The sequence below is a fragment of the Dendrobates tinctorius genome, unplaced genomic scaffold (assembly GCF_039654945.1).
Source record: "Dendrobates tinctorius isolate UK_male_01 unplaced genomic scaffold, ASM3965494v1 ptg000016l, whole genome shotgun sequence".
Taxonomy (NCBI): domain Eukaryota; kingdom Metazoa; phylum Chordata; class Amphibia; order Anura; family Dendrobatidae; genus Dendrobates; species Dendrobates tinctorius.
Window position 1 is genome coordinate 86000274 of NW_027361684.1, and position 14562 is coordinate 86014835.

The following is a 14562-nucleotide window of genomic DNA, read 5'->3' on the forward strand; positions in this document are numbered from 1 at the left end:
TGACTGAAAAAAACAGAAATGTAGAAATTTTTGCAAAATTTATTAAAAAAGAAAAACTATAGTTGTGTTTATATTGTTACGGTTTGATGTTAAAGATGCCTTGTTCAAGGGACTTCAAGTGGAATTAGTTACTCATTTCCATATATAAATTACTCAATGACAGAGTGCTCAAAACCTAAATAGATAAGCAGGAGACAATACAACTACATTGTTGGATTTATCCTACAGTACATATCAAAGGAAGGGAATTTTGGACAGGACACCTACCCATGCTGATCTATTTTTGCCTTCCACCACGGGAACAAAAAGGCTGTGAAAGTAACAACACATGCAGCATCTCAGAACAAAGATCTCTTACATCTTAAAATAGCTTTGAGAATCATGGCAATCCAGACTGTTATAACAGATACAAGGTATAAAAAAGGCAGAAGACAATAGAATAGCCAAGAGACGAGCTGAGTGATCACATAATATTTGCCACATTGGTCCACAGAGGTTGGAAAAAGAATTTAAGCAAACATCATCTCCCTATGGTGACAGAAACATTTAAAACATATACAATTAGATTGTACGTCATGTTTAAGGTTATTATTCAGGGGGATGTCATTTATTCCTGAAAAGTGCCGCATTATTGTAATTCCACTGTCAGCCAGAGAGGGACAAATTGTGTAGGGGAGTACCGAAGGCAGTTATACGATAATCATGAGCACCAATAAAAAAAAATAGAAAGCATTGCATAGCAAAAATAGGACAAGCTATTTAACGAGCATATATACTGTATATATTGTAGTGCAGTGTGATAAGACAGGCAATGACCACAGAAAAGTTCAAAGCAAACGTCTTTAAATGTCCAAAGAAACTTACAACTGCAACACAAAAGGTATCCCACGGATTGTAGCCGGGAAACAAGACAGTCCGAACCCGAGAACAGTTACTATGGGCGACCGCACGACCGTGTCACGCTGAGGGGTGCCAGGCCTTTTGGCTCTGCTTTGCTCCATGTTACCTCACATAGGCTGAGTTTTACAGAGCCACCTGTTCTGCAAGTTTGCAAACCCAGAGAGACACACCCAAACCCTTTACTGCAGGGTTTTTAACTGGAATCTGTGGCCACGGGCCACTTGTAAGACCCGGCCTGGAGGGAGTGAACTGCCCCACTACCATCCTATAATTTGCTCCAAAAATAAAAGCTTCTTAAATCTGCCTTGGGCAAACAGCTTGCCCAATACCAAACTTACTTTTAATTTTCACAGCAATCTCAGCTATGCCTGTGACCGCAATGCACTCCAGCGGCCTCATTACAGTTCTATGCTCATCCAGGGGGTCACATGGCAACCCTCGCATATAACACCTGTCACTGCCTCACAATATATATGCACAATATTGAAGAAATAAAGATGCACCACTCACCAGTTCGAATTAATGTGAAAAAGTCCTTTATTCTATTCCTTGGGATTAGGACTAAAACAGGTCCACTCTGCATCTCCCTGCATGCCTCTGCAACCTACACATCATGTTTTAGTCCTAATCCCAAGGAACGGAATAAAGGACTTTTTCACATTAATTTGAACTGGTGAGTGGCACATCTTTATTTCTTCCATATTGCACATTTAAGTACTTTGGGGCTGGCATCATCACCCACAGGAGGTAAAGTTAATTTCTGCACTGCATATACTACTTGCATAGGACTGGTAGGCATTATATTATTGAGTCATTTTGTCTTAGTGATGCACTCTCTCATAGCTATTTAGCATCTGAAGAGTGACTATTGGGGTTTTTTTTTTACATGTGCAGCCTCCTATTGTTTTAATTGTGGATTGTGGTACCTTGTTTTTGGGTTTCCCACTTTTTAACTTTGTATATCATATATGTTTTTGTCTAATTAATAAAGATTTATATTTCTGTGATTTTGGGTTCAATGTTTTTCTTTTCGGACATATCTAACTGCTGTTGAACCCAGTGATGGGTCTATTATTCAGTAAGGGGCTATACAATTTTTCTTGTTTGTAATATCTTGTTAGAAATGCCTCTTACTTTGACTACAATGCTTTTGTTAATATTTAAGTACTTTATGCAGAGCACCAAACACAGTTCGATCTGCTGCTGCAGTTCTACATATGGGATGTTTATCCATCCTTCTAGTGAATTTTTATATATTGACTGGAGCAGGTATTTTTTTCTTTGAAATAAATATATATATATCTATATATAAAAATGAATGTGTGTGTGTGTGTGTGTGTGTGTGTGTATCACCAGCCAATCACGAAGCATCTTTCATTTCACCAGAGCTGGTTAAAAGAAGCTGAGCTGTGATTGGTTGCTATGACCAGCAGTTTTCCCACTTGACAACACCTCAGCAGACACTGACATGGTGGGAGAAATATAGCATCCCTGGGAACATAAGCTCCCAGCCATCGTCTGCCCCCCTGAAAGGAGCACAGAGCACATGACAGAAATGAATTCCCCCCCCTCCTGTGCCCATATATCCATCACACATCCTCCATCCTGTAGGCACATCTTCCCTCTTAAAGGGATAATTGGTATGGAAGGCAGAGCAAATCCATCCAGTGCTTTGGTTTTGACCCCAGGCCTCTCTTAAAGGGATCCCCGGTATGGAAGTTAGGAGAGTTCCACTCAGCTCTGTGGTTCTGACCCCAGGGCATCTTAAAGGGATCATTGATATGGAATTTAGGGCAAATCCACTCTGCACTTTGGTGCTGACCCCAGGCCATTCTTAAAGGGATCTCCGGTATGGAAGTCAGGGCAAATCCATCCAGCGCTTTAATTCTGACCCCAGGCCTCTCTTAAAGAGATCCCCAATATGCTCTGGTACTGACCCCAATCTCTCTTAAAGGGATCTCCTGTATGGAAGTTAGGGCAAATCCACTCAGCGCTCTGGTTCTGATCCCCGGCTCTCTTAAAGGGATCTCCGGTATGGAAGTTAGGGTAAATCCCTCAGCGCTCTGATTCTCACCCCAGGCTTCTATTAAAGGGATCATTGGTATGGAAGTCAGGGCAAATCCACTCAGCGCTCTGGTTCTGATGCCAGGCCTCTCTTAAAGGGATTCCCAGTATGGAAGTTAGAACCAATCCACTTAGCGCTCTGGTTCTGACTCCAGGCTGATGGGATGATGTGGGATATTAGTGGTAGTTGTCCGGTGGCTCTGGCTGATGGGATGATGTGGGATATTAGGAGTAGTAGTCCAGTGGCTCTGGCTGACGTGATGATATGGAATATTATGGGTAGTAGTCCGGTAGCTCTGGCTGACGGGATGATGTGGAATATTAGTGGTAGTAGTCCGGTAGCTCTGGCTGATGGGATGATGTGGGATATTAGGGGTAATACTCCAGTGGCTCTTTCTGACGGGATGATATGGGATATTATGGGTAGTAGTCCGGTAGCTCTGGCTGAAGGGATGATGTGGGATATTATAGTGAATGTGGCTATGCGGAATGGGCGGGGCTCTACACTCAGCTTTATATATATATAGGTATCATTATAATTTGTTATAACTAACCGTAGTTAGTTACTATGCCTGGGCAGCGCCGGGCTCTTCAGCTAGTTCTTTATAAGAATGCTTTCAAATATAGAAGTGTTCATAGTTCAGCCGTCCAATCTAGGACGGGGAATGCTGAGCTGTCAGTGTGTTGAGTCACAGTTCAGCTGTTGATGTTGTTTGTGTGCCTTGTGTTTCTGTGCTCTGTTTCTGATCTATTGCTGCCTGACCTTGTCTCTGACAATATGTTTGCCTAGCCCATTTGTCTTGATCCACTACCTTCCTGGCATTCTGACCTCGGACCATGACCTGACTACGCCTCTGTCTTTCCTCGTAGTTTACAACAAGCTCTCTTGGAGGATGCCCTGGCCCTGATTGGCTGAAATACAACTCAACACACTGCTGACTGATAAGCACATCCCTGTCCTAGATTGGATGGCTGAACTGTCACTCACTGCTTCCAGACACACCAATAGGCGGAATCGTTACAATCGAATTCTAAATCAAATCCATATTTGGTTTATGCATAAGCACGCTTTGCTTTCAAAACAGCGTCAAAGCATCGATTCTTCATGGAACTAATCACAGTTCTTCTGTGGATGTAGGCTTGTGCAAATCTTTCTGCCTCTTTGTGTAATCCCATATTGTTCATAATGACATTGGTTGTATATATATATATATATACATATATATATATATATATATACATTATAATTTGTAATAACTAACCGTAACTATTTACTATGCCCGGGCAGCGTCGGGCTCTTCAGCTAGTGTATATATATATATATATATATATATATATATATATATATACAGTATATATATATATATATATATATATATACACACACATATTTTATATATATATATATATATATATATATATATATATATATATATATACACACACGCACCCACACACACACATTTCCTAGTGACCCCAGTGATGTCTCCACTTAATATACAAGAAATGCTAGTGGTTTTGCAGCAAATGCATGCCACAGAGATGCCACTGAGTGCCTCCATTTTTACTTATAACTAGAGTTGAGCGATACCGTCCGATACTTCAAAATATCGGATCGGAATGGATCGGCCGATCTTTAAAAAAAGTATCGGTATCGCCGATGCCAATACCGGAAGTCCCATTCAAGTCTATGAGACTTCCGGTATCGGAATTGGAAAAACCCTTTCCTGCCCTTGTACAGCCTCTCGGGGGTCTGTACGGGCCTTCCGGGGGTCTCTGCCGGCCTGCCGGGGGACTATGCCGGCCTGCCGGTGGGCTGTGCGGACTGCCCGGGGTCTGTACCGGCCTGCCGGGGGGCTGTGCCGGCCTGCCGGGGGGCTGTGCACCCTGTGGGGGTCTGTACCGGCCTGCCGGGGGGCTGTGCCGGCCTGCCGGGGGGCTGCGCTGATGTCCGGGGGTCCGTGCAGGCATCGTCCGATGGGACTACAAGTCCCATCGGGCGATGCCTGCTACCATGACAGTGATTGACACATTAGCCAATGATGGGACAGTAGTAGTCCCATCATCCGGCTAATGTGTTAAATGTAAAAAAAAAAAAAAAAACTACTACATACATACTACATACATACTACATGCATGCTACATACATACTGCATGCTACATACATGGTACATATATACTACATGCATGCTACATACATACTACATACATACTACATATATACTACATGCATGCTACATACATACTACATGCTACATATATACTACATGCATGCTACATACATGCTACATACTACATATATACTACATGCATGCTACATACATGCTACATACTACATGCATGCTACATACATGCTACATACTACATATATACTACATGCATGCTACATACATGCTACATATATACTACATACATACTACATACATACTACATGCTACATACATACCACATATATACTACATATATACTACATGCATGCTACATACATACTACATGCTACATATATACTACATACATACTACATACATACTACATGCTACATACATACCACATATATACTACATACATACTACATATATACTACATGCATGCTACATACATACTACATACATACATACTACATGCTACATGCATACTACATATATACTACATGCATGCTACATACATACTACATACATACTACATGCATGCTACATGCTACATACATACTACATATATACTACATGCTACATACATACTACATGCTACATATATACTACATACATACTACATACATACTACATATATACTACATGCATGCTACATACATACTACATGCTACATACATACTACATACATACTACATGCTACATACATACTAAATGCTACATACATACTACATACATACTACATGCATGCTACATACATACTACATGCTACATACATGCTACATACATGCTACATACAATACATTCATACAATACATACATAGACATACAGTACATATAACATAGAGTAACATACTTACCAATACTTGTCACATTGTTCCCCGAAGCCATTGTCTTTTACGGAATAAATATTAACATAACAAACCACAAAAATACTCACCCATGATCCGAAGCAGTCCACGAGTGTGTCCCACGACGATCTTGGGTAGAGAACTGCAGCATCAGCTGATGCTGCCGCTCTCTACGGGCTGCAGGAATCCAATGACGGAAGGTAGGTATCCTTCCGCACTGTATTCCTCCGCCACTTAAAAAAAAAAAAGTCCCTAGTCTCACTTTATGGTAAAAGCTGTGTGGAATTCCCACACAGCTTTTACCATAAAGTGAGACTAGGGACTTTTTTTTTTTTTTAAGTGGCGGAGGAATACAGTGCGGAAGGATACCTACCTTCCGTCATTGGATTCCTGCAGCCCGTAGAGAGCGGCAGCATCAGCTGATGCTGCAGTTCTCTACCCAAGATCGTCATGGGACACACTCGTGGACTGCTTCGGATCATGGGTGAGTATTTTTGTGGTTTGTTATGTTAATATTTATTCCGTAAAAGACAATGGCTTCGGGGAACAATGTGACAAGTATTGGTAAGTATGTTACTCTATGTTATATGTACTGTATGTCTATGTATGTATTGTATGAATGTATTGTATGTAGCATGCATGTAGCATGCATGTAGTATGTATGTAGCATGCATGTAGCATGTAGTATGTATGTAGCATGCATGTAGTATGTATGTAGCATGCATGTAGTATGTATGTAGCATGCATGTAGTATGTATGTAGCATGCATGTAGTATATATGTAGTATGTATGTAGTATATATGTAGCATGTAGTATGTATGTAGCATGCATGTAGTATGTATGTAGTATATATGTGGTATGTATGTAGCATGTAGTATGTAGCATGCATGTAGTATATATGTGGTATGTATGTAGCATGTAGTATGTATGTAGCATGCATGTAGTATGTATGTAGTATGTATGTAGCATGTAGTATGTATGTAGTATGTATGTAGCATGCATGTAGTATGTATGTAGTATGTATGTAGCATGTATGTAGCATGTAGTATGTATGTAGCATGCATGTAGTATGTATGTAGTATGTATGTAGCATGCATGTAGTATGTATGTAGCATGTAGTATGTATGTAGCATGCATGTAGTATATATGTGGTATGTATGTAGCATGTAGTATGTATGTAGTATTTTTTTTTTTTTTTTTTAAACATTTAACACATTAGCCGGATGATGGGACTACTACTGTCCCATCATTGGCTAATGTGTCAATCACTGTCATGGTAGCAGGCATCGCCAGATGGGACTTGTAGTCCCATCGGACGATGCTTGCACAGACCCCCGGACATCAGCACAGCCCCCCGGCAGGCCGGCACAGCCCCCCGGCAGGCCGGTACAGACCCCCACAGGGTGCACAGACCACCGGCAGGCCGGCACAGCCCCCCGGCAGGCCGGTACAGACCCCGGGCAGTCCACACAGCCCCCCGGCAGGCCGGCACAGCCCCCCGGCAGGCCGGCAGAGACCCCCGGCAGGCCCGAAATGACGGCGCATCATGATGCGCACACACCGCGCATCATGATGATGTCATTTCGGCTGTCAATCAACTTTGAACTTCCGATTCCGATGCCGATGCCCGATATTGAAAAAATATCGGATGTCGGTATCGGAATTCCGATACAGCAAGTATCGGCCGATACCCGATACCCGATACTTGTGGTATCGGAATGCTCAACACTACTTATAACTATTGGGATGGGTACACTCTTCTGCTATGTTCACATGTCCAGTAAAGATCACCTAAAACTGATCCAACAGCAATACGTTGGCCGACACAATTTTTTGGTTGTTTTAAAATAACTGATCTCTACTGGATCCATTTTTTATATATATACCGTATATACTCGTGTATAAGTTGAGATTTTCAGCCCATTTTTTTGGGCTGAAAGTCCCCTTCTCGGCTTATACACGAATCATATACCTGGGAGTCGGCAGGGAAGGGGGAGTGGGGGTGTCAGAGATCATACTGACCCCCCTGGTGCGGTCTCTGCAGCCCCCCTGCTTCTCCCACGGTCTCCCTTCCTGCCTTCATCGGTTACATGGTACCGCTCATAAAACTCATGAATATGCACATATTCATGAGTTTAATGAGCGGTACCACGTGACCGCTGAAGGAAGGAAGAGCTGCCGGAGACCGTGGGAAAAGCGTGGCTGCAGAGACTGCGCCAGGAGGGGGTAAGTATATCCAATATTCACCTGTCCTGGGTCCATCGCTGCTCACCGCTGTCCACTGCGTCCTGTGTCAGTGACGTTTAGGCAGCAGGGGGTGCGGTGATGTGGTTAGTGTGCGCCGTGCCCTCTGCTGGCTGAACAGTCACTGACAGAGGAAGCGGTAGACAGCGGTGAGCAGCGATGGACCCCGGACAGGTGAATATCTCAGGTGCCGAGTCCTGAGCATAATATATGGGGCAGCATATGGTGGCAGCATATGGGGGCATATTCTATGGGACAGCATATGGGGGCATATTCTATGGGGCAGCATATGGGGGCATATTCTATGGAGCAGCATATGGGGGCATAATGTATGAAGCAGCATATGAAGGCATAATCTATGGAGCATCTTATTGGGGCATAATCTATGAAGCATCTTATGGGGGCATAATCTATGGAGCATTTTATGGAGCATCTTATGGGGCCATAACCTTTATGAGCATTACATGGGGCATATTATTCTATGGAGCATCTTATGGGGGCATGTTTAACCTTTGTGCAGCATTATATGGGGTGTATTTTGTATGGAGCATCGTATGGGGCCCATCATGAACTATATGGAGCATTATATGGGGCTCCTAATTCAATATGGATATTCAAAAACATTTAACCTACTGATGTCTCAATTAATTTTACTTTTATTGGCATCTATTTTTATTTTTGAAATTTACCAGTAGCTGCTGCATTTTCCACCCTAGGCTTATACGCTAGTCAATAAATTTTCCCAGTTTTTTGTGGCAAAATTAGGGGGGTCGGCTTATACTCGGGTCGGCTAATATACACGAGCATATACGGCCTGTGTGTGTGTGTATATATATATATATATATATATATATATATTTTAATACTGAAGTCTACAGAAAACAGATCCATTAATTAGCCATCCGTTATTCTTTTATTTGTAACAGATCAGATTTTGCTAACTGGATCCAGTTAGCAAAAAACTATTCTGGTAAAAATGAAAGAAAAATGGATGGCTAATGGTGGTGGTCAATATAGCACTTAGTCACTGGAGATCAGCGCTTCCAAGTGGAGCACCATCAGGTGCAGGGCTGGTAGTATGTACGTCACAGTTGGATATCATCCTCAGATTAACCCGGTAAGTGGATCAGACAAACTACATTGAAATTAAATCTCACTCTTCCTGGTATTTACAATCACACACATGGAATACGGTGGAAGTTATGATGGAAAGAATAGCACCCTTATACCATTCATTGTGCATATAAGTTGTTTTTTAATATGGTATTCACATTATAAATACTGCTGCATACTAAATTGGATGTCATATCTTTCATAGTATGCTTTTCTGGAAGCTTTGTTTTTAAAGGCAGAGGACGGGATTGCCCTTAATATAAAGCATAGCACACAATAAAAGTTTATATAAACCTTTGTTATTCATTATGATATTATATTACCATACAGGCAGAACCTGGACTTTCATGTGTCATGTTTGAGTGACTTGTCTGGCTTTGCTGTACACCAAGTTTAATGCTTGATACAGTCTTCATATTGGCAGCAGTTGCTTTACATTCTGTGTCTGTTCTGTATAGCTCAAGGCAACAAGAGCCTCTGCAGCGAAACAGCAGGGCACATGTAGACCTGCTGGTGTTATGGCACCTGAGAAAGTCTATTTGTCACGCTCCTTCTGCACACGATCAAAAATCAAGCCAAATAACTAACTGTACTGCCAATAAATAGGAAAACAATGTAATTGTGATCATGGCTCTGAACCAGAAAGCAAAATGTAATGACATTTGAAGGGTGTACCCAGTACCAGTGTCGGACTGGGGTGCTAGGGGCCCGTCTGTAATATTGACTGTGGAGGGGCCCACTTTTCACCTGCATACAAATATTACTCTAACTTTGTTCACAAATTTACTTATATCTCAATCTAATATATAAAGCTCAAGTGTGTGTGTGTATGTATGTATGTATGTATGTATGTATATGTGTATGTCCGTGATAGGAATCCCCATCGTCGCAGTTACAGCCACAAAATTTGGCACAGTCACACGTCTGGACCCCGAGAGTGTCCTAAGCTATGTTGTGAGGCGAAATTTTAACCCCGCGCGTTCCAATTCACCAAACAATTTTGCCCCTATCTACATAATGGGGAAAAAGTGTGTGTGTCAAGCCCCGCCCCTCATTATGATGTCATAATGGTTGCCATGGCAACGCTGATGTGATCATAGATTGCAAGCCCCGGCGCTCATTATGATGTCATAATGGTTGGCTATGGGATGGAGGATGTGTGATGGCTATATGGGCACTGGACTATGGGATGGAGGATATGTATGATGGGTATATGGGCACGGGACTATGGGATGGAGGATATGTATGATGGGTATATGGGCATGGGACTATGAGATGAAGGATGTGTGATGGGTATATGGGCACTCGACTATGGGATGGCGAATATGTATGATGGGTATATGGGCATGGGACTATGGGATGGAGGATGTGTGATGGGTATATGGGCATGGGACTATGGGATGGAGGATGTGTGATGGGTAAATGGGCACTCGACTATGGGATGGAGGATATGTATGATGGGTATATGAGCACGGGCCTATGGGATCATGGATATGTATGATGGGTATATGGGCACGGGACTATGGGATGGAGGATAATTATAATTTGCTATAACTAACCACAGTTAGTTACTATGCCCGGGCAGCGCCGGGCTCTTCAGCAAGTATAATAAACTAGGTAGTGTGGTTAATGAATGAGATGCTGTTTTTTTTGTACAGAGTGAATAAAATAAACTATGCCAAGTACTGCTCATACAGTGAGGATTGGGGCCCAGATCTGCACAGGGGCCCACCGGGGGATTCCCCTGTTACTCCATGGGCCAGTCCGAGCCTGCCCAGTACTTCAAAAATGCAAAACTTCCTTATACTCAAAGTGTTCACAATTATCAGTGTGTATATTGCACAAGGTATATTTGCCACTCCTTGTAAACATAGATAATACATTGTAATATAGAGAGCAGTATGTTGTGATAGGTAAGGCTTTGTTCACATCATTAGAGACTCATTTTTGTAACTCTGATAAAGGTTACAGCTAGACTAGTGTATCATGCTGCGATAACTATACTACGATGGAGCCACGGTGTGCCCATTTGTAACGCCCCTCAGATACTTAATAATGTAAGCCATACTTGCCGATATTTACATGTTCAGCTCACATTCTAATGGCCAATAGATCACCAGGAGGATGTCAATTGGGCATGTCCGATTTCATTTCGTACTGCTGATCGCTTTGTTGGAGATAAGCTGTCAGCAGAGATCTCTGTCAGGAGTTCTAGACTAAACAGTCGATCCTGTGTATGGGACAGACAGCTGAGATGACTGTCAGCCGCATGATCACCCAAATGATTGTTTGGCCAACAGCCAACCAATTTGTATGACGGCCGTTAGTCAATAAGGTCAATCTGTCACCATTGGTATGCTATTTGTTAGGTGTCGGGTTCCTGCAGCGGCACAACAGGAATCCAGAGCCTCACATTCTGCGGTCTCCCATTCTCTATCGACCGCAGAGGAGATTGCTCAGTAGCCCCGTCGTTCCAAAGGCTCTGCCCAGACCTGCTCTGTGGGTCAGGCTGCTGCTGCCACCTTTGGGTCAGCAATAGCAATGCAGGCTGCTCAGCAGCGAATCGCTCCAGAGGCTAAGTCCCTCCGTCGCTCTACTGGGCATGCTCACGAGACGATCTCCCATCGGAGATTGGGAGTCACATGCCCAGGTCCTTCTCGAGATCTGATTGGTCCATCTCAGGGATCTGGAAGCGTCCGGAAGGTCCCGGCTATAAAAGGTTCGCATGGCCGCTCGGCCATGAGCTAGTATAGACTCTAGTTGCTAACTGTGTGAATGATGATGGATGCATGAACCTGCAAATGACTCATTAAGATCCCCTCCCTCTGATATTAAGTGTGTGGATAGGGACTTAGGTTTAGAGTCAGCGCCAGCCAGTGGCAAGCTACAGGCCACAATAAACATCCTCCACAGTGCTAGCGTCCAACAGTGCGCCTGCTACTGGACATTGTCGAATAGCGGCAGTGTCTGTCGCAGTCTGCAGCTTCTCTTGGTGTCCTCAGTTGCAATGCCGCATGCACGGTAGGTCTAGATGGACTCTGACCCTCTGCCTTGGGCCCAGCTCCTGTGACTATATACCGTGCGTGCATTTCTCTGAGACCTGTGAGTCCAACACATGCTCAGCATTTATGTTTATGCTTTAAGCGCCTCTGTGAAGCTAACAGAGTATGCTCAGTGCACGCCGGGTGACGCTCAACCCGTGTGCGATATAACTGCCATATTGTGCGTCTGCCATTATATAGCAGCAGTTTAATACCTCTGGACGGTGGACCTCGGGTGGCGAACGCACTTTATATTAATTTACATTTAGTGCGTTCCGCCGTCCCTAATATCATAATAGCGCCAGGGTCTGGCTACTAATGGCGGACCAGCAGCAGCTATTGCAGTACATTCGGCAGCTGGAGGGCAGGTTGGCGACCCTCGAGAATTCCACCTCAGCTGCGAAGTTTACTGAGGCTGCTGCCCAGGCAGTCGCAGAGGCTGTCTCAAGTGTGTCCACGACTGCGCCGACAGTATCCCGCCTCCCATTGCCCGATAAATTTTCTGGTGACAGCGCCTCCTGCAGGGGTTTCGTGAGCCAGTGCTGCGGAATATGTCGGCGCTATAGAAATAAAATTTATTATTATTATTATTATTATCCAACTCGAGTTACTGGCCACGTGATTCCCTACAGAGCGGGCTAAGGTGGGGTTTATCACTTCCCTCCTGTCAGGCAGGGTGTTAGAATGGGCCACGCCACTGTGGGAGTGTGGTGACCCCGTGGTTCTGAGCGCTGCTCAGTTTCTAAAGTCACTAAAGCAGTTCCTTTTTAGGGCCCCGGGTCACTCACGACACCTCTCTCCAGTTACTTACATTAACACAGGGATCCCTGTCGGTCAGTCAGTACGCCGTCCGTTTCCGGACACTGGCGTCCGAGCTACAGTGGCCTGATAAAACCCTCATCCCTGTGTTCTGGAGAGGTTTGGCGGAGCATGTTAAGGATGCTCTATCTACCAGGGAGGTTCCGGGAAGTCTGGAAGAGCTGATCGCCATTTCCACCCGCATCGATCTCCGTTTTTCAGAGCGCGGCTGAAGCGTGCTCAATCCAGATGGAAGGTTAGCTTGGCTCCCAATCTTTTTGAACCTCTTGAACCACCCGAGCCGGAGATTTTACCTCCAGAGCCCATGGAGGTGTCCCACACAGGTCTCAAGACGCGTTCGGCACAAAGCTCCACACGCTGTTACCAGTGTCGACAGTCTGGTCACCTGGCTAACAGGTGTCCACAGCAGTCAAAAAAGCGATCGCCTCCAGTGGTAATCGGTGGGGGTCTTTTCGCTATGGAGACCTTCTCCCCCAAACTGGCATTCCGAGGGATGTTAGATAGCGGTGCTTCCTCCTGGGAGGTAGAGGTCACGGTGGACTCTGGGGCAGAAGGGAACTTTATGTCCTCATCCTTCGCCCAACAGCACGCTATTCCGTTGGTGCCACTTCCTCACCCCGTGCCCATCAGGGTGGTCATCGGGTCGACTTTATCATCCCAGATTACACACCAAACAGCACCCCTTAGGCTCTCAATTCCATCATCTCACCAGGAGACATTGTCCCTGCTCATTATGCCAGAGGGCATCGATCAGGTGCTCCTCGGGGTTCCCTGGCTCTGTTGCCATTCCCTCATATAGAGTGGTCCTCGGGGAGAATACTGGGATGGAGCAAGGACTGTGTGGGAAGGTGCATGGGGGGCAGCGTCCAAGTAGCCTCTGCGGAGGTGCCTGCGGATCTTTCCGCATCCCCTACTGGGAATCTGAAGACCGTGGCTCTGGTTGCCCTCGAGTTAGTGCTGCCGGGCAAGACCTTTGTCCCGCCTCACCTGCGGTCCAAGGTTCTCGCATGGGCACACGCGTCCAGGGTGGGTGGCCACTTTGGCTACAAGCGGACCACAGAACTCCTTGCAAGGTCTTATTGGTGGCCGCACAGGGCTTGGGACACTAAAAAATACATTCAGGCATGCGTCTCTCGTGCTCGGAGCAGGTCCTCTAAGCAGAGGTTGGCTGGGTTACTGTATCCCTTGCCGGTGGCAGACCGGGCAGTGGAGGTTTGCGACAGTTTGGGTCACGCCCCTGCATTGTTTTGCAGAGGGATCTCCTCCCAGACCTGGATTAAAACATCAGTCAATTCCTGGACAGTCTGTGGTGCAACATGACGTTGGCGGATGTCCCAGATGTGCTCAATTGGATTTAGGTCTGGGGAACAGGCAGACCAGTCA

At 44.7% G+C, this 14562-nt stretch overlaps 1 protein-coding gene across 5 annotated transcripts in view; it reads right to left on the reverse strand.

Annotated features, from left to right (window-relative positions):
• LOC141080642 (uncharacterized) overlaps window positions 1-14562 on the reverse strand; it is an 869999-nt gene that overhangs the window by 451175 nt on the left and 404262 nt on the right. Inside the window, exon 1 of one of the 5 annotated variants that reach the window (XM_073566016.1) lies at window positions 865-1089. The exons of the other annotated variants lie outside the window; for them this stretch is intronic. Within the exon in view, the coding sequence (XP_073422117.1) occupies window positions 865-1001 (137 nt within the window). The 5' untranslated portion in view covers window positions 1002-1089. Of the gene's footprint in view, window positions 1-864; window positions 1090-14562 lie in introns of those variants that run through there. 5 annotated transcript variants of the gene reach the window in all.